Raw genomic sequence first — 20,992 nt, 5'->3', positions numbered from 1 at the left:
CACACACACACACACACACACACACACACAACATTTACGCCAACAGAAAACACTCTAGTAAGACGGTAACACTCACTGAACATTTCGTGCAGAGTTGTCTGTAAGCATGCAGATGAGATGATGAAGCTAGGATGCTAGAAAATGTAAACCTAATTTGAACATTGTATATACAGTAGTTACATGTTGAGGCTTAAATAGTATAATCATCAATACATGCAATGGCTTCCAGTGGATGGGGTTCAGTAATTACAAAGGTATTTGTATGATCGCTTCAAAGGAATAACAAAAACGCATGATGAAAAAGTTACTAGAGGTGACAGACTGATGTAATGTTCCTGAGTTAAATGTAACAAGCACGACGACAATGACAATGACAAGTGTTCTCATTAAACGGATGAAGATTTCACCATAGCTACACAAAGTTCTCTAAAGAAACTGAACACTGCATTGCTCAATAGGCCTCTTGGCCAAATGCTGGGTGTTAAAAAGTTAATTAAACAGTTTATTTAAATCTGGTGTGTTAAACAGAAAGTACAAGAAAGCTTGACAGCTGTGACCTTTCATTACATAGTGTTTTAAATAAATGTCAAAAGGCATAAAATTGAAATACTTGCCAAATTGTCATAGGTAGTTACTGTAACACAGTTGCCAAGAGGCATGCGCAACAAAGCAGAAAATTGAATGGCTGAATCACGCATCATCTTGATAGCCACTTCATTCTTTTCTGGAATATGTAGACATTTCTTTTTTCATTATCTTTTTCAAAGAGTAATTGAATAATACTGTTAGGGACCCAGAGAAAGCTATTGTATTTTTTTAAATAAATACAAACTGTCTGACTAATAGAGTACAATTAAGAATGTGTACAGTATTTGTTGGAATAGGGCTGGGCAATATGACCAAAATCTTTTATCCCTATATAGATCTTTTCATATCAGGGCTGACGTCTCCAGGTCGACTGATCGATTGGTTGGACGATATGCTCTTGTACAACCAAATTCTCATTAGTCGGACAATCGCTGGTTTTACTTTCATAAGGTCGAACAAAGCATTTTTTTCCCACCTGAAAATGCCAGGCGCTCTTCTGAAATACACCCAGCTGGGAGAGCTAGAGAGCTAGCACGCTTTAGAGGCACACAATTGTTTTTTTTAGCTGAGATACCATTGTTGTCATCCGTGAGGAGCTCGTAGTAGAGCCGCTGCTCCTTCGCGTCAAAAGGAGCCAGTTGAAGTGGTTTGGGCATCTGGTAAGGATGCCCCCTGACGCCTCCCTAGGAAGGTGTTCCAGGCACGTCCAGCTGGGAGGAGGCCTCGGGGAAGACCCAGGACTAGGTGGAGGGATTATATCTCCAACCTGGCCTGGGAACGCCTCGGGATCCCCCAGTCGGAGCTGGTTAATGTGGCTCAGGAAAGGGAAGTTTGGGATCCCCTGCTGGAGCTGCTACCCCCGCTACCCGACCCCGGATAAGCAGACGAAGATGGATGGATGGATGGATGGATGGATGGATGGATGGACCATTGTTGAGTCTGGTTGCTATGATACGGAATATCCGCAGAAGTACAGATGTCGGCGGTCTACACCATATGGGTCAGCACCGATCTTATTATACATCCTAGGTCGGGACAAGAGTACTTGCCCTGGATGAAGGGAAGGCTGAAGCACGTAGTTAGAGAGTGATATATATATATATATATATATATAGCAATATTCATTTCTCAGTGACCAGTGCAGCTTTTTACAAATGACATTCTTCAACTCTCTGCGACCCAAAAAACACTCCAAACGTGCAGAGCTCAGCGCCTCGTCAGGCTGCTGGTGTTTATAGGATTGTGTGAATATGCGGTGCTCCCATTGCAAAGCAATTAACATTAACAATGTAAAGTTTGATGGACACACAATGCTACCAGGTAGAGTGCACTGTGGACAATTTAGTTCATATAGAGATAACATGCACATGTTTTTTCCCCAATGACCAATTGATTGGTTGAAGAGTAGGTAGTATTTCAGTCGACCAAGATTTGTTTTGGTTGAATACAGCTCTATTTCATATCTCCACAACGATATACAGGATATCACGATATAGCATACAGTTTTTTAATAATTCAAAAAATGAATAGTCTATATGAAATAACCACATGGCAAAGCCTATTTTTATTTTTTAATTCTGTGTAAATTAAATACTTGGCAAATGAAAATTATTGTCTTCTCATTTTATTAAGAACTAAGTGCAAAATGAACATAACATGCAAAGATCAGAACCTAAAGTGTCATCCAAATGATGTCAATACTGCCGTAACGCAGTTCGGCTGCTGGTTTTCCGACATTGCGATAGAAAAGATAAAGAAAGAAATATATAATTTTGATATTGTGTTGACGAACTATATCGTCACAGCCACATTTCCCACAGAGACAAACCCCCACTGCTTCACTCATTCATCAATGAGTGATTATGTTCCATCTTGCTTTTGTCTTTTTTATATTCTTCAACAACTGCTTGGGTGTAGATTATCCCTAATATGTAGGGAATACCCATCTCCTTGAGGAACAACCTTTTTCTAAGACTATGGTTTCTTTTTCTATACCCTTTCCTGTGATGGCATCGCCTATTGTTATCATCTTTTCATTTGGCCGGGAAGAAAAAGCACTGTGTTTGTAATTATCTAATATAATTGGGATTACTGTTAGCTGATATAGTTTGCTGTTTAAGCTGCTGAGTGGGCGTCTTCAGTCGGAAAAGGTCAACCACTTCATTAGCCGTGTTGTGGAGACCAGTAGTGCTGCTTGGAGTATGCAGTGCCATAAAGTTAAAGGTCCTTATAAAGGAACACTTATATGAATTCACTCTTTAGGTATGAGTAGAAATAAGATCCTCATAAAATGACTAAATTTTATTTCCCAATGTCCCAAAAGGCGGGACTGTTTTAATTAAGACACCCAGTTTCTTGCGTATACGCTGCCATGAATTGTACCTAGTACCACAGTGACTGAAACAACTTGTCTAATCTAATAATCCATATATGAAGATTCCTATTAATTAATGTAACTTTTCATTGTACCAACAGACCATGACATTTTCATACACAAAAGCCCGTCTAGTTTTTATTTCATTAGAACATGTGTAATTAGGTTTGGCCAATGTAAAGTGTTTAATTCTGCGATGGCATATCCAAATGGATAAGCGTACACTTCAGAAAAAAAGCATTTCCTCGCGCCCACAGAGGAATTCTTTCTGAATCTACCAATTAGTGAGTCATGGTCTGACTAATATGCTTAGTTGTGAATGAATGAATCCACTGGCACAGTGATGTTGGCTGTTTCTGAGGCATATGTGAATCACTGCTTAGGGAAAGATAGAATTTCTGGCTCGAGTTGAGCGGTCGCTGACTCAGTTACCGTGAGTTACAGGCGGCAGGCAGAAGTCCATTGAAAGGCCCTTGAATAGGCACAGCTCAGCAGAGGGAACATGTGGAGACATAGATGAGATATGAAGAATTGGAAATGTGACTTCAGTTACAGTAGTGGTGTCTTTGTGCCAGGAGTCAGGACTTTGCACAGTCACATGAAATGTCTTGCCTTTCTCTAAATTGCTTGTTTGTGGTGTGTGTGTGTGTGTGTGTGTGTGTGTGTGTGTGAGGTCCTTTTCAAGACATGTGATAGTGTAAGCCAGTGTGTGTGACATGGATTTGTGTATCTTTTCAATGAGAAAGGGATAGAGACCCCCTTTCTTTCAGGCAACAAGCAGCGCTTTTAAGAAGTTAATGCAGGTTTGAAACAAGGATGTTTTTGTGTTGCAGTCTTCCGACAAACAGACCATGACAGTTGTTCAACAGTATATGCTCTATTCAGCATCACATTACCCTTAGATCTACACTTTATTCTGGCATTTATCCAGAACAAGGCCACAGTGAACAACTATACTTCCGTCTCTCGGGCCAATCAATGTTCATTCCTGTGGAGTCTGACTCTCACTCTTTTTTTCTAAGTATAGCACAGTGGTTTAAATTGTGAACACAACGTTTTTGGGTAACTTTGTGACAAGTAATTTTAGTGTGGTTGTGTTGTTACATGTGGATGGGTAACAGTGATTGTGACACATGTTAAATAAGATGTACTCTTGAGACAAACAAATACATGATAAGACTGAAAAAAGGAGCAAGGGAAAAGGAATTGTAAAATAACAAAATACATTTAAAATGTCCTCCTTAAAATACAGTTTTCATTGAGGTATTTGTCATACCGGCAAGCTATCATGACATAGATATGTTTTTAAGTGAAATTCATTTTAAAAGCCACTACAGCAAATCAATGTTATGGCAGTCACTTCATTTTTGCTATCTTACATATATATATATATATATATATATATATATATATATATATATATATATATATATATATATATATATATATATATATATATATATTTATATATATAAATATATATATATATATATATATATATATATATATGTATATCAAGAATAGATTGACACTTGGTAATTGGTAAAAACATACCATTCTAAATACAGTCAATGTAAAATAATGAAGTCTTAATAATAACATGGAGATTACAAATGCTTGCTTTTCATTTGAAAGTACAACACACAATATTGCTGTGTGGGAGCTTTCTTACAAGCAAGTGCTTCCACAAACCTTTCATGTGGAAAAGTAGGGCAGGCAGCTACTTCTGAAGTGTTTCCTCTCTGCTCCTTCCCCACTTAGCCGTTTGGTTGATACTCTCAGCTAAGCTAACTGAAAATGAGTGCAGCAGGGGAAAACGTTAGGATATCACGAATACCAGCGATACGAGTATCTAATTGTAAGGATTGCAAGCGCCAAAACTACCCAAGCTGCACATGTACTGCCACAAAACACTCTTTCTCTCCCTTGTTCCCTCTCTCTCCATCGCTCCATGTCCTCCTTTCTATTTCCATCATCCAGAATCCCATTAGCGCTGACAGTACACAGTGTAATGGATATATGTCAGCTTTCCAGTGCCAATACTTGTTTTCCTTGCTGGGGTGAGAAACATAAGGAAACAGAAATCTCTGAAGTACACACTCGTCATATTAGTGGATCACTGTAAAAACAAACAAACAGGGAGTCCTGCGTTGTTAGTGTTGAGAAAACAATCTTACCACATTTAGTAGTTTTTGATCATTTCACATGATCTTCATCAGCATATGGAGTTTACATCGGTGTCATGAAATTGTAGATGTTAAAATTTACATTTTCTTTTTTTGTAGCACTAAAATTAATATTACGTAAAGTGGACTTTTAAGACTTAAATCATTACCTCATGATGTAGTTATCCTTAACATGTTCGCAAACTTGACCTATTAGCACCTCCAGCAGACGCAGAGCAGCATTAGCATTAATTTGGCGATATCTTGTTACCTGATGAATGTAAGTCTAATATTCACTCTCCTTTTTGCTCTCTTTTGGTCTCCACCAACACCTCAAAGAAATATCTGACTCTTTAGTTGCTAAATGCGCCACTAAATTCACCAGTTTGGTTGCTATCTGCGTCTGTCTGCCGCTTGGTACTAGGGAGGGAGAGTACACTTTTACAGCTTTTTAGCTGAAAACAGCTCATTTATATACTTCATATTAAATCAGATGCTATATATAGTAGCTAGAAGTCTTGACCCCTTTCCCTGCTGTCTCCCTTGTCTCCTGTGGTTTTAATCTTTTTCTTTCTTTCTTTCTTCAGTTGTGTCCACATAGCCATGTTACAGCCACTATTGTCCGCCAGTACTGACCTGAAATCAAAATGGGTTTAATAGACTCAGCAGTAGTCGATAAGGAAGAGTGCTAGTTATTCACATTCCCTATTTGATTTTAAGCTCTGACATCTCTCCACTAATACATGTGTATAGGTCAGGGGTTCTCAGATGTATTACTCAAAGTTCCGCATCTGATTTTTATTCTAGGTTATTCTGCGGTCTCAGAGCAAGTGTAACCACAATGCGGACACTTTTCAGCAAACACTGTCAGCGTGGAGTTTTGAAAAGTGTAACCACACTTGCGACAGCTTTATCAGCATTGCCCTGACTCACTGTGACTTGAACAAGCTGCCTGGTCTCATTCTGTCTCCACCATGCCACGTATGGTACGGAGTATGGGCTGGGTCCGGATTGACATGCCGTTCGCTCTGGATGCGGACCTTGGTCTAGGCTTTGAGAAGTCCTGTCCTGTTTGTGTGCTGTCCTGTCTGTGCAATATAGTGAAAACAATTGAATTTGCCCTCGGCGATCAATAATGTATGCCATCTACTTCTTCTTGTGACCCAGCTTGCCACATTACCAGGTCTTTTCTTGTGTTTACTGTCCATGACAGACCCGCAGGATCCTTCTCGCTGTTTACCAAACCAAACAGCCAGCTGACAACACAATTTTATGTGCTCTCATTAACCCTCTTGGATGCTGCTGAGGCCAAGAGGCCAGACGTTAGAGTCTGCTGTCTTTCCAAACAGTAAACAGGAGGCATGCTGAGGTGTCGGTTTCATACTATGTGACGACACTGAGGCATAGACAAACATGATACCATATCTTTTTTGTCCCCAAGGAAAAGCATCTTGTAATGGCTACTGTAGAAAAGTGTGCACATCATGCACCATATAATATCACATAGGTTTAGGTTTGTGACATCTTACAAAGTGGGGTATTTTAGCCCATTATTGACTTTTTAAGTGTAACATCTGTCAGATAAAGAAGCAAATTTACACTTCTTTTATTCCAATTCATTCCAATCTTCATTACCTTCATGTCACCAACAGATAAGGAAGTTCTGATTTAAAAGACCGATAACAGGAAGAGCTCTCAGCAGTACAAAGCCAGTGAAAGAAAGCTGATTACCACAGGATAGTACCAATTTCCTATCACATCAAGTGCTAGCCCAGCACAGTGAGGAGCATTAGCTTAGCCAAGTGAAACAAACCAAGCAGTCTATTTTCCCCAAAGGAGAGAGTTTAGCTAAGGCAAGCGCTAACATCGCACTTTCCAACTCAGTTTACACGTGCAAACCATATAACTTCCAGGAAGTCATTAAATGGGGAGGTGGGAGAAGGTTTAATTGACACATTGTTAAAATGTTCATGACATGGTTAATCACCCTTTTGTTGTTCTGCGATCCCCGAGCACCAGCAGATGACAGGAGCCATATGTTTATAATGATTTGAGAAGCGCACTCTGGGTTATCAGTAGACCCGGAGCTAAATGAGAATCAGTGTAATAGTGTCAGTGTGATCACACATACAGTACAGGGGAAGTCATCAATACACAAAAAGCCCAGGTCTTGACAGTGCTAATTAGTTGCAAATTCTACCTGGATTCTAAGTAATGGTAATGTAATACGTTATTGATCTCTCAGGAGATTTTCTTTTTGCTCGCTCTCCTCCGGGGAGGTCAGAAGTCAAGATGAGGTACAGAGCAGCACCCCACAGTGGATTCAAGGCCTTTCTAAAGGACATTTTAGGTTGGGAGAGAACGTCAGTGTTAGATGATTTTACAAAATCCTGGGTTAAATCCAAATGCCAAATCTGTTCTTTCTGCAATATCTTTGCATGGCAACTATGGTAGTTGAGGTCAGGAATAGAAATAGTTAATTGCACCACCTCCACACTCATACTTTCTGCCTCACTACATAAATGGCATGTTGTCATTGGATGTAAATCGTGACATGCAGAATCCTCCAATGTGCACATACATCCTAAAGGGAGGAAATGTCAGCAATTCTGGCAAATTATAGTGCGATATAGTGATGGCTGGAGGGTCCACCACTATTGAGATTCTAACTTGGGATCTGTGCTGTATCTAGAAAGCTATTTCAGTAAGTAAGTCAGTAAGATGATAAAGATTCTTGTAAAATCCTGGGATCCGCCAACCCCTGTGGTCAGCGTGCGTGTGCAGGGTTCAAAATGAACACCATTTACTAGCCAAATGCTGGTAAAATATGCAAGGGCCTGGTAGATTTGCTTCACTAACCTGCCAAAAAAACAATGGTAAATCTTAGAGTAGCCGGTAAAACTTTAACTTTAACATTCAATAGCCTGGTAAACAAAAAAGGTCCGGTCGGACTCGAACCCTGAGCCGCTCTGCATATGGGCACCTGCTCTACCAGGTGAGCTACCCAGGCACCTTTGTGTTTGTTTTAAATGACCAGGAAACAGAAGTCTACACTTGGAAGGTGTAGCTGTAGTCCACTAGTCCACTGTTGGTAATATGTGTGTGTGTGTGTGTGTGTGTGTGTGTGTGTGTGTGTGTGTGTGTGTGTGTGTGTGTGTGTGTGTGTGTGTGTGTGTGTGTGTGTGTGTGTGTGTGTGTGTGTGTGTGTGTGTGTGTGTGTGTGTGTGTGTGTGACCAACAACCGGGAGTCCAGTATACTTGTGGGGTCCCGACAGCTTTGTGGGGCCAAAATGCTGGACCCCACAACTTTAAAGGGCTGTTTGAGGGTTAAGACTTGGTTTTAGGATTAGGGTTAGAATTAGGTTATGGTTAGGGTGAGGGTAAGGGTTAAGGTTAGGCATTTAGTTGTGATGGTTAAGTTTAGGGTAAGGGGCTAGGGAATGCATTATGTCAATGACGGGTCCCCACAACGATAGTGCCACAAACGTCTGTGTGTGTGTGTGTGTGTGTGTGTGTGTGTGTGTGTGTGTGTGTGTGTGTGTGCATGCGTGCGTGCGTGCGTGCGTGCGTGCGTGCGTGCGTGCGTGCGTGCGTGCGTGTGTGTGTGCGTAATGCTGTAAAGCCTCTGATGTAAGCAGCACAGTAAGGTTAACAACGGTTCCCTAGTAGGTTCCTCTCTCCTTCCATCTGCTTTCCCCCTCTATTAATCAATCGCTCCAAAACTGAAGGAAAAAAAAACACTTCAGTCATGTATTGTCTACGGAGGTTACCATTTCTTTTCTCTTGGCACTCCTCCTCTGCTCTCTTACTCACTCTTCAGTGCCTCTCACAAAATAAAATGTTGTGGTATCTCCTCATTGTAACCCTTCATTTGGCAGACAAGCGGGCAGAAAAGTGCACTTCCGCCTATCTCCCTTGCTATTTTGTTCTATTTTCTAATGCCAGGCTTTCTCTTCTGAAACCTCTGCCCTTGTACAGATACTAAAAAATTGTATTGATCTCCCATGAACCCCTTCTGACTTCAGCCTGATCCTTCAAGCTAAACCTTTTCATGAAACACTGCACATTTAGTGTCCCACATGTACCAAGGTCACTGAAATTCTGCAGATTTAAAAGGAGGTAAGACTAAGGAGGGCAGTTTTTGTCAAGGATGTGCATGGAGATTTTTTTTTTCCCAACAATAAGGGTGCCCTGTGGGGTTTTTCTTGTACAGCAAATGTTTAAAGATTTCTATTTACATTCAGTGTTACTCAACAAAACAGATTTTGTGTATCCTTGAGATCTAACACGTTAACACATATCAAGCCGATTTTTAAATTGTGCATTGTTTAAATCCATATTTCTGTAATATAGTTGTTGCTAGTATAACCTGAAATATTCAACTCGGAGTAAAACACAGGGAGCATCTTTTTGTAATAGATACTCCTCTTCCCATTTTGCAGTGTTATTATTTATGTGACTGTGCTGCATATCTGGCAGTGAGTGCAAAGGAATGGAATAGATGGTAATGGCAGTAAAAGTACTTGATACGAATAAGTCTATCGTTTACAACTTGTGCAACCATCAGCCTGCTCGTCATGCTAGCTCCAGCGGCTTATGCTTGCAACCCTTTTTCTTCACAGTGTACATTTTTTCCATTTTTTTTATCGGTTCTGGTCTGACTATTAAACCAAACCCGCTTGTTTGAGTTAGTGTATCAGTTTGAAATCTTTATGGGCAACTCCTTACTCCCTCAGCATCCAATAAAGTAACCAGTCCCTCCAGGATTTTGCAGCCTTTTTTTGAGATTGTTGCGGAGATTGTTCCATAGTGGAACCGGGTTTCGGTACCCAATAGGGGTGGTACGGTTCACAAAATCCACGGTTCGGTTCGTATCACGGTTTTAGGGTCACGGTTTTCAGTTCTGTACGGTTCTTGTTATTTTTTCTTTTAATCTTTAACACTCCAGAAATATACTTGATATATAGCTAAAATTAGCATATTGAATGCATGTTGCACAATACATGCACACAGTGGCAGTTCTATCTATTGTTTGATTTCCGCTGTCATCATAGGTAACATGAAATCCAAAATGTTCCCACACACCAGACTATATACGACGCTGGAGCATCCTCCAGCTCCGGGCAGCCTTCCTCATCTCTCCCACTTGACATTTCTGCATGTGACGTGACCTGCAGCACTCCACACTCCACTTGAGGAGCGCTCGGCTCGCCGCCTCTCAAAATCTGACGAAAATCTTTTAAACTGACCTTTGTCGATCAAAAAAAAAACAGACAGATTCAGCAACTGTATGGCCTATTTCTCACTTAAAATGTTTTCAGAAACACTTTTCGGTGAACTATTTTCGTAAAATACGAGATCGTATTCAGAACGAGACACCATTATAGTCTGTTTTGAAATTCGGGAGCAGCAAGAACCACGTGACGCGTTCGTCCAATCAGCTGCCATGTGTTGCGTTCCTCACGCTCACCCCCCTTGTCGTTTATATACTGTCTATGGTCGTTTCCAGTAAGTGTTTTAACATAGGTGTCGAAAGTGGGCACTATGGCGGTAAGTGGTTAGTGCACATTAACAGTGTACTGACGAACCGTGCGACGCACACACACTCCGAACCGAGACAAGCAAACCGAGCGGTTTGGATGTTTTTTCATGAACCGTACCACCCCTAGTACCCAACCCTAATCACAATCCCCCTTTTCTCAGTCCAGCACTGTGATACTCTGCTTTCAGCCCCTTTTGCTCGCACTGACACACATATACCACCTTTTGCATCAAGACTTCATTTTGAAGCAGAGTGATGGTCGTCAGGGCGTCTAATGCTGATTGAGTCCCATAATCTAGCATCGACCTTTAGAAATGTACAGTACTGTACATTTTGCTGATAAGTTTTTGATTATTGGATTTATTTTAAAGCCACTATGTGTGTAATCTTTATGTGGTATGCATTGTTCTGATTGTATTTTGATGGTGGGTTTTTTTTTTGTAAAGAAAATTGACAATCCTGGTGAAAACTGGTGACGGTCTGTGTTGCTTTCAGTCCGTAGATCAGTGTCTTTTCATGGGTTGAGGGGGAAAGCAGTGGCGACGTGCATTGCTGTCTGCCACAGTTTATTTTGTTATACTAAAACATCTACTCCCACAACTGCACTAATAAATGGAGCAAGGAGAAAAAAAGTATTTTTCCAAAACATTTGATTTCAAAATTTCAAAAAACAAATCAAATTTGCTTGTCAAATTGTTCATATCTACCTTCATTTCGGAGACTTTGACTGGTAGTTTTGAGAGTTACTTTCCCTTGGCACAACTGACCGTCTGCTGCACTGACCTCAAAGAATCATCCCACTGGAGACACGTCAGAAATGCATTTTATCGACCCAACGCTTATGTCATTAAAGTATCAGGACAGCTTGTTGGTCAGACTCCATACATGTTTAGTGTGTGCACCTCTTCTAAACCCTTCTCACATGAGTATTCATATGGAGCAGAGCTATTATCCCCCTACAGTCCTCTGAGGCCCTGCGTCTGGTCTCTGGCCCTGGGCATTTTAGCAGATCGCGTTATGCTGGGCTCAAGTTACACGCTGCCTCTTCTCCGAAGTGCTCATCAGTATCCCTTTCACAGCCGTATTGTTAAACAGTTCAGTTAGCTCAATGTGTTTGAGGGAGCTTTACTCAGATTCAGTGTGAGAGCCATGGAGAACACATTGACAACTGGAAACAGAGTGTCTTCTGTCAGTCCTACCACGGAAAGGTCCACAGTTGGAGGTGTTATCATTAGGGGTGGGGGGAAAAAAATCGAAAATCGTATGTGTCATGATCAGACCATTTTTTTTACATAGATTTTTTTCCCCTAGAATCAATATTTTTTATTTTTTTATTTGTACCAATGATTCACCTCAATATTTAATGTTTATACGGTAGCGCCAACGACGACTACATCATATCTGTTTTCTAACCAAAAGCAGAAAATGCAGAAAATCCATGTTATGTACTTCTTCATAAATGAAATGACATGTGGCATTCTTTTTTTTTATTTTTTTTTTTTATAAACAATTAGTTTTTAGAAATGTCTCATGATATATTGTCTCTAGAAGTGTATTATTCAACTTCTGTTTTTGTTAAAGAAGGAAAAGAAAGTCTCAATACTATCGAATCGCAGTACTTGTAGAATCACAATAAATGAAAATCGCAATACATATCGTGTCGGCAACAATGTATCGTGAAAGAATCGAATCGGGACAGAAGCATTTCATCCCAGCCCTAGTTATCATCAATGCACTGCTGTAGAATGTAGAAGATGCATGATGCTCAAAGCCCCACGGCACCCTGCACTTTTTTAGTTTTGAAAATCGGACTCTCAGTATCACTTTCTGCTCCATCTTTAGAGAACTCTCCTCTCACTCAAATGCACCCACAAGCACACAAAGTGTCTCACTCGTCACACTCATACACTCACAAGCAGATATTCACATTGGCCTAGACACACTCTTACATATGCAGACACACACGCTTATTCAGCTAATGTCTTTGGCTGTGTGAGCCTCTGGTTAATAACTGTTTATTCTCCTCCGCAGATGCAGGCTCAGGATCAGGAGACGACGGTAAGATTATTCCCCTCCTCCTCTGCTCTAGCTCCACATGCGCTGCTTTTTAATGTATTTCTCTAGGCTTATGGTCTTCCGCCACTGACAGCAGCATAATATGCTGATTATGGAAAGACGTGTGAACTGTAAGCCCATACAAGTTCAGTTTATTTCAAGGAAATCCATGGCCTTAAACAAAAACAAACAGGTTTGACTTGAATGTACTTAAGCGTACAATACGTAATTTTCTGCCACTAGGAGTCTCTCATTTAAAACAATAACAAAAGACTTAGTTTGATGACGTCGTGAAGTGGCGTGGGATGACTGCTGTCATTGCGGTCAACTTCTCCCGGTTTGGATTCCTTCAGTGTTCAACTGATAAAAACACGGAATAAACCAGTTTAACCTTCAAAATCAGTGTTTTCGTAACTTATAATGTTTGGTTGCTACTGTTTAGTGTAATTGCATTTATACACCTTATTGTTTAATTTAAATCTGCTATAATAATAATAATAATAATAATAATAATAATAATAATAATTAAAGGTGCAAGCAACGATGAACGGGGCCGTGTATTACTATGACCGTCGAACACTGCACGCAAGATTTAGACTTCCCTCTATATAGTGCATAGCATTGGAAATTAGATATTTAAAAACAACATAAACATAAGCAACACCATGCCCCGCCCACAATGTTTGGCGTGTGCTAAAGAGCTTCGCAATTTAGCTTCGCCAAGGTCTTTACGTTATCAATGGATCACATGACTACTTCCATGTGAAAGGGGAAACCTGTGGTGGTGAATCCAGAAATAATTACCAGCCAACTCTGCAGTTTCCTTCAGATCTACAGTGTTGTAGCATCTTCGAGCTCATTGTTTTGGTTTGATGGGCCGCAATGTTAGTGTTTTGGTTCAGTGTCACCACTCTCATAATGTGGTTTCAGATGAAACGGGCAGCTGTCTTCAGAAAAAAAAACCTCAAAAACCCACCGTACACTACCTACCCAGCATTAAACTCAAATTCTCCATAGCAGCTTTATAATGTGATATGTGAATTTATTTTGTGTTTACAACTTCATACCACTGTCCCCACATAAGCCATTTACTTTAAAGGTCCCATGGCATGAAAATGTCACTTTATGAGGTTTTTTAACATTAGTGTGAGTTCCCCCAGCCTGCCTATGGTCCCCCAGTGGCCCCTGGGTATCCTGCTCTGCCTTTGAGAAAATGAAAGCTCAGATGGGCCAATCTGGAATCTTCCCCTTATGACATCATAAGGAGGAAGGTTACCTCCCTTTTCTCTGTTTTGCCCGCCCAGAGAATTTGGCCCACCCATGAGAACGGGAGAGACATCATGGCTTGCAAACAAGCAAAGTGGCAGTTGGTCAAGGCCACACCCCCACCCTCCACCTTGTGGGGGCAAGCACCAAGGCTGAATTTCAGGAAAGATACTTCAGATACATATTAGGGGACCACTGAGGCCTATATAAAAGAGACTTCAGATACAGTATTAGGGGACCACTAAGGTCTATATAAAAGAGACTTCAGATACAGTATTAGGGGACCACTAAGGTCTATATAAAAGAGACTTCAGATACAGTATTAGGGGACCACTAAGGTCTATATAAAAGAGACTTCAGATACAGTATTAGGGGACCACTGAGGCCTATATAAAAGAGACTTCAGATACAGTATTAGGGGACCACTAAGGCCTATATAAAAGAGACTTCAGATACAGTATTAGGGGACCACTGAGGCCTATATAAAAGAGACTTCAGATACAGTATTAGGGGACCACTAAGGTCTATATAAAAGAGACTTCAGATACAGTATTAGGGGACCACTAAGGTCTATATAAAAGAGACTTCAGATACAGTATTAGGGGACCACTAAGGTCTATATAAAAGCATCCAAAAAGCAGCATGTCATAGGACCTATAAAATAAGATAAACCTTTATTGATAATAATAGGAGGTTTATAAAAACAAAACAAAAAATTGAAAACTATGGAGAATACAGAAACAGTAATTGCAAGGTAAGGTAAACTGACCGTAGTGTGTAATGTATGTAATGTGTGTAATAGCAGCTGAGTCAGCAGGTCTACTTACCTACATGAACACAAGAAACAGTCAACATCATTTTTTATGAATGTTATTTCTGCATTCTAATTTTAAAGCAGATTGTCAAGCAACAAAAGAGCTACCTCTGCCTGCCCGCGTTCTCTGTGTTGCTATATCTATATCAATATACATCATATTGCTTTTATAATTGGTTGTTTATTTCTAACTTGACAGGGTAGTAGGGAGTGCTTACAAAGAAAAAAAACATATTAATGTGGCCTTGGTTGCATCACAAAGGAGAGTTGTTGTTTTTTTTAAACGGTCTTTACTCACAACTGCTGCAGTAAATGATAATGAAACTGTGACAGAAAAATTATAAAAAATAAAAATAAAGGCTTGTGATGGATTTTCTCTCTCAAGCTATTTTCAAGTCTCAGCAAGATACTTCTCAGATCATCTGGAGATTTATGGCCTGAAAGAGAGGAAATAATTTGACACACAAAGTATGCTTTGGAAAATGTTCAGCAATTACACAACGCTCCTGTACACGGTTCACAAAAACAGTATTGGCACAGTCCTTTGGGAATCCTAATCTCAAACTGAATTATTTGACTAAGGTCGTTTTTTTGTACAGCTGGGAGGCCCAAAATACAAATCCACTTATACACACACAACAATTCAGGGCTAGTTTCAAAAGGACTTGAAAAGACAGTACACGATATGTGTGGTACGGGAACCTTGTTCTCTTCAAATTGCTTATTTAGGGTTGTGTAATTAAGGTTGTTAAGGGAGTGTTAGATTTTCTCCTCACACTGCTGAATGAAAGGAAGTACCGTGGCTGTTTTCTCAGAATAGTGTGTGACCAACATTGCAATTAATAAACGCCGGAGCTGAACGAGGATGCGCGTTGGAAGGGGTTGATAAGTGTGTGAGAGTTTATTGTAATAAGATGGAGAAGAGCTTAGGGCTGTGAGTGACGTTTTCTGAATAACTTTTGTGTGAGTGTCTAATCATATAAAACCTCCATCTGATTAATAATCTGTCTTTCAAGTAAGACTCCAATTTGTTGCGTAATTGACTAACAAGACTCGGCTCTAACGTCAGTACCCGTTCGGTAGTCAAGCTCATCTGTCAGTGCATGTTTTTAGACACGTACATATATTTGCTCCTGTCCGTTTCTATCTGTCGTCCTGTGTGTTTACCCATGCAGTTCCTTCATTAACTCTCACACATGGAGCCTCACCAAGCATATATGAGAGAAAGATTGGAAAAGAGATTAGTTCACACAAAAAAAAAGGCGGGCGGACAGACGGATGAACGAGCGGAAATGAAACTGGTGCTAGGTCAACCAGAGCGAGAGAGAGAGAGTGAGACAGACAGACAGACAGACAGACAGACAGAGACTGAGAGAGAGCGCGAAGGTGGGGGGGTGGGGGGGGTGATGGACAAAGAAATGGCCTGAGGAGTCAGTCGCAAAATAGATAACAGAATTGAAGAAACAGAAGGCGAGTGATGGAGAGATGGAGGGAGAGAAGGAGGGGAGACAGCGATAGGAAACATGAGGAGAAAAGACATTTTCATACATCTTAACACAATATTCAGAACATTTGCATCTGAAAATGCTTGGCAAGGATCCTTGTGAGGCAGCAGGGTAAAAAGCATAACCTAAACCTGGGGGCTGTAAAACCTGACATGAGCATTTGTCTCTTTTCTTGTTATTCCATCTACCAATGCCATTTAAGTCTAACTCTGTGCTGTGTTGTAGATTGTGACAAGGATCACACTTCCCTGGAGAGTTTTTTAAAGCATTTTATTGCGAGGCGCCATCATAACTTCCTGCAATTGTAGAGAAATAAAGCATTCACAGGGTCTCACTTGCATTAAAATGCCGGGCCTCCCAGGGAAACGTCTACAATAAAAAGAGTAGGAAAGAGAGCATGATATATTCTCAAAAATAGTATAGCACACAGCATTTGAGTGTTTGCAAAAGTGTAAAAAGTTGATTAAACAGTGTGTTTGTCTGCTCTAACTTATGCTGCAAATGTTAGCATGCCCAGCTAAATAGCTTACTACCTACAGTAGAGACCGAATGTAATTGCAATGGAGCCATGTGGGGTTACATTACAAAAGCCCTGTTCACAATAGCACATCCCGGTGTAGTATTTGCCCACTGTGTGGGAGCCAGTCCTTGATGCTTTCAGAGTTTAGGCTAACATTATTGGCTCTGTCCTGCTCTTTATTCCATTTGGGTTGTTCACACTCCAGCAGCCCCAGCAATGTTACCGGAGATAGTGTATAAGTTGGTCCTCATCCTGAAAGCCTTTCTTGTCTGTTTTTCACGTTGTTGTTTTGTTGGGTTTGGTGAGCCAAAGACACATTTACATGGACAATAAAGATATATTCTATTATATTCTATTCTATTCTATTACTTTGTAAAGCTAAATGTGAAACATACCATTTGAAAATACAATCAATAATCCAACCTCTGTTTAAGAGAGGCGTTGATTCAGCTTTATAGTCATTTTGGAGGCTGCAGAGTTTGGTTGGATTCACAAAATGCTCAATACTAGCCAACTAGGTCTGAAAAGAAAACTCGGCCGCTGCAAGCTATAGGCCAGCCCTGCCACACACTTATATAGACAAACATCGTCGCATATGCAAAACATCAGGGTTGTAGTCAAGTCCACCTTTGTTGAGTCCTAGACATGTCCAAGACCAGGACTAGTCAAGGCCGAGTCCAAAGAGGTTCGAGTCCAAGTCAAGACTAGAGTTGGATATCGTTTGGATTTTTAGGATTCCGATGCCGAACCGGTACTTTTAAAACGATTCCAATTCCTAAACCGATTCTTGAAAAACTGAAAAATGACATGAAAGATGTGATATGTTTACTAACGATCACATGCAGTGAATGGTTAATATGCTTTTACGTCCGTTTTGGTGAGCCCAGAGTGAAAATATGGCATTTTAAAAGTAGCCTACATTTACGATAGCTAGCTAACGGTAGACTACAGAGAAAGTGTGATATTTTTACGTCCGTTTCGGAGCGACAGAGGGAAAATATTTCAGTCGACACATTAAGTGGAACCGAAATGAGGAACCAAAATTTGCGTTCTAATCCAGTCCGATTCCTACCAGTTGCGTAGGAACCGGTTCCATAGTGGAACCGGGTTTCGGTACCCAACCCTAGTCAAGACCGAGTCCAAATGAAAAAAAGAATCCTCTTCAAGACCACCTACTTACCTGTTCATAATTTATGTGATGTGAGAGACAGTATATCAACTATTTTTGGTTAGGGTTAACTATTTGAGGTATGTGATGCAGCCAGGTGTATAGCAGGAGACCATCTCGATGTCTGTTCTAGATCGACTTTGAATTAAACTAATACCTGTTTTCTGAACGAGCGCGCTTCATCAATGGTTTTGTTTTGAAGGAGGAAGTTACTTTAGAACAAAAGCACATAGTGCTGGACTCGGTCGAGACCAACTAGAATATGTTGCGAGTCCAATGGCAGAGTCTGAGACAAGTCCGAGTCCAAATACCAACGAGGCCAAGACGAGTCCAAGTCAACAGAAAAGTGTCTCGATTCCGGACTCAAGTACTAAAGCCCTGCAAAACATAGAGTGTAAACAGAGTGCATTAGGGTGTAGAATTGTATTACAGCCCTTGACTGTGCCATCATAACAGAAAACAGCAGAGATGAACAGTAAAGCATCAGGCAGGGAAAGGTTGAAGAGTTCAGTGTCTTTTTTTACATTAAAATAAGCCGTCATCCTCTAAAATCAAGTGATAGATTTTTTTTTTTTTCCTGAATATCCCAACGGAAGCTCATCATCAACGCTCACCTTTTTGAGACCTCTGGGTGGTTTAAAATAAGCTGGAGGACTGTCCTTATTCTCCAACTGTCTGATAAATGTGACAAATCGATCATACTGGAAGAAAAGAGACAATTAAGACAAAATAGCTCAGTGCCAGAGAGGGTAGTTGTGCAGTAGGGGAGTGAGAGGCTAAAGAAGAGGGCAAGGACAGGAAGAGGGGAAACACAAACACACCCTATATAGATAGAATCATAGCGGAGGTCAGAATAGATGGAGAGATACAGTAGAAGAGACAGAAGGGAAGGAAACGGGAAGGAGGAGTGGAGCTGGCAGGGGTGGAGGAAGAGGAGAGCTGCTGGTGTTTTATGAGCAGGGGAGAAGGTTAAAGAAAGTGGTTGTAAAAAGTGGGTTGGACTCCTGTAGAGGAAACCGGCAGTGGAGAGCCATCCCGGTATAAAAAAAATCAAACGTATTTTAATGGCCAATGATAAATCTACACACATAAAGCGCCGCTCAGCTGGGTAGTTGCCAGTTTCATTGGCTTTATATGTGTGAATGTGTGTATGCAGGCTAGCTGCGATGCATGTGTGCATTTACCCCTGTTAAGAGTGTCTTCTCTTGTTTATTTGATCTAATAAGTGAGACCACAAATCAACTGTGCAGGGAGATGCCCTAAGGACGTGAGTCTGGTCACATGAAATCAGACATTTGTCCAAATCAAATTGTACAGTGGGGAAATTGAGTTGCTACTCACATGATCACGGAGGAACAAAGGACAACCAAAGCCTTAAACCTAAAAGATGTCTGTGGGTCTCAACAAAGTCCTGTACAGTGTGTTTTTTGAGCAAGGCTACAGACACAGTGCCAGCTCTGTGAAGCTATTATGCCCCCTGTGAAGAAAACCAAACTGTAAGAGAGATTCATATTTGCCATGAAATTTTATTCAGGTGGGAGCAGTCGTAAAATGTGTAAGAATCATGGTCAGCTTCAGGAGGGGAGGGAGAGAATGGCTGTTGCTGCCCTATACCAAATGTAAAGATTATAAATCACCATTTACTGAGAATTCTCCATGGTATAATTGTTAGCGGAGGGTGTCTCTTCTGAAATAGTTTTCTGTGGCTAGCCAGAGGTGTGTGGTTGGGAAGACTTGTAAGGTTTTCATTGGCAGGAGTTGAGAGGGGGTAGGAGATGCATGTTCCTGTCTGATAAGTTAACACACAGAGACACAGGGCCCTATCTTGCACCCAGCGCAATAAACTTTGTACACCGACACATGTATCATTCCTATTTTGCACCCGACGCACAGTGGACTTTTCCCTCCACAGACTCACGTCGGTAAATTAGGGAATGAATTTGCACTCCCGGGGGCGGTTCAACAAAAAGAGGAGGTGTGTTCTGGCGCAAACGTTCCCTAGTGCTATTTGGCAGTTTCAGAAAACAGTTCTGCCACAGACCAGGAAAAACCTAGTCTAAAGTCAGTGGTGCGGCCATAATGTAGAGTGTGCACACCGCACATACACTTTGCTTCTCTCATCTCACAGACCCAGCGGTTCCCATTTTTGCAAACCATACATAAATACAAGGAAAAATATGACCTTGTTTTACACAACATTTCCATGAATCATGAATGTGTTGATGACATAAATCAGGAAATATTAGAGGACTTAAGGAGATGTGATGTTGAACTGCATGTGTCGATGCCACTTAACTCAAATGCCCCAGCAGCAGCACGGGAGAGGAGAGGCAGAAGAGCTGCATCGTCTATAGTGAGGTAATCCCGGTCTAATGTTAGACTACAATGCAAAAATATCACCATGCATTCATAACCTCGTGATTCAGTGGGAGTGAGCCTAAATCATCGGAAATCTTTGTGACATTTCTTTACTTACATTTTGTCAAAAAGAAAAATCTATAACAAACATCGGTCTCCTCGGCTGTGAACCGCTCCTGGCGTGCACCCATGGATGTATTAAGAGCGTGCGCCTAGCAAATCCGTCATTATAACAGCAATCCGCCATGGAACAATCGCGCCTGCTTTTAAAGGGAATGTGAGATAACGCTTTGATTGGTTTATTGCACATTATGCCCAAACCACACGTATGAGTAATGTAGCTACTTCAGACCAACCCATTTTAGATTTGCGTCGGGTGCAAGAGTCATTTGTCCCGCCGGTATAATAGCAACAGCGCCCGAGATCCACCCACAAAGCTACTTGCGTTTGGCGTTTGATACTTGCGTTTCAGATCACGTTAAAATAGGGCCCACAGAAATTATCAGTGATAACATTATACATTATACACATGTCAACCACATGGTGGTGCAAGAGGAAAAGTCAGGGGATCCTCAAAGTGATTAGGATTCATCCTCTGGGAACTAAGAATGTCTTTACAAAATGAGAGTCAAAAATG

General features: G+C 40.9%; 1 protein-coding gene across 3 annotated transcripts in view; it reads left to right on the top strand.

Annotated features, from left to right (window-relative positions):
* Positions 1 to 20,992, top strand: part of tmeff2a (transmembrane protein with EGF-like and two follistatin-like domains 2a) — a 135,142-nt gene that overhangs the window by 65,417 nt on the left and 48,733 nt on the right. For all 3 annotated transcript variants that reach the window (XM_031291275.2, XM_031291267.2, XM_031291258.2), the window contains exon 4: positions 12,701 to 12,727. In XM_031291275.2, coding sequence (XP_031147135.1) covers positions 12,701 to 12,727 — 27 coding nt within the window. The remainder of the gene's footprint in view (positions 1 to 12,700; positions 12,728 to 20,992) is intronic.

The sequence above is a fragment of the Sander lucioperca genome, chromosome 8, assembly GCF_008315115.2.
Source record: "Sander lucioperca isolate FBNREF2018 chromosome 8, SLUC_FBN_1.2, whole genome shotgun sequence".
Taxonomy (NCBI): Eukaryota; Metazoa; Chordata; class Actinopteri; order Perciformes; family Percidae; genus Sander; species Sander lucioperca.
The sequence above is the reverse complement of the archived record's forward strand: the minus strand, read 5'-3'. Positions and strand labels throughout refer to the sequence as shown.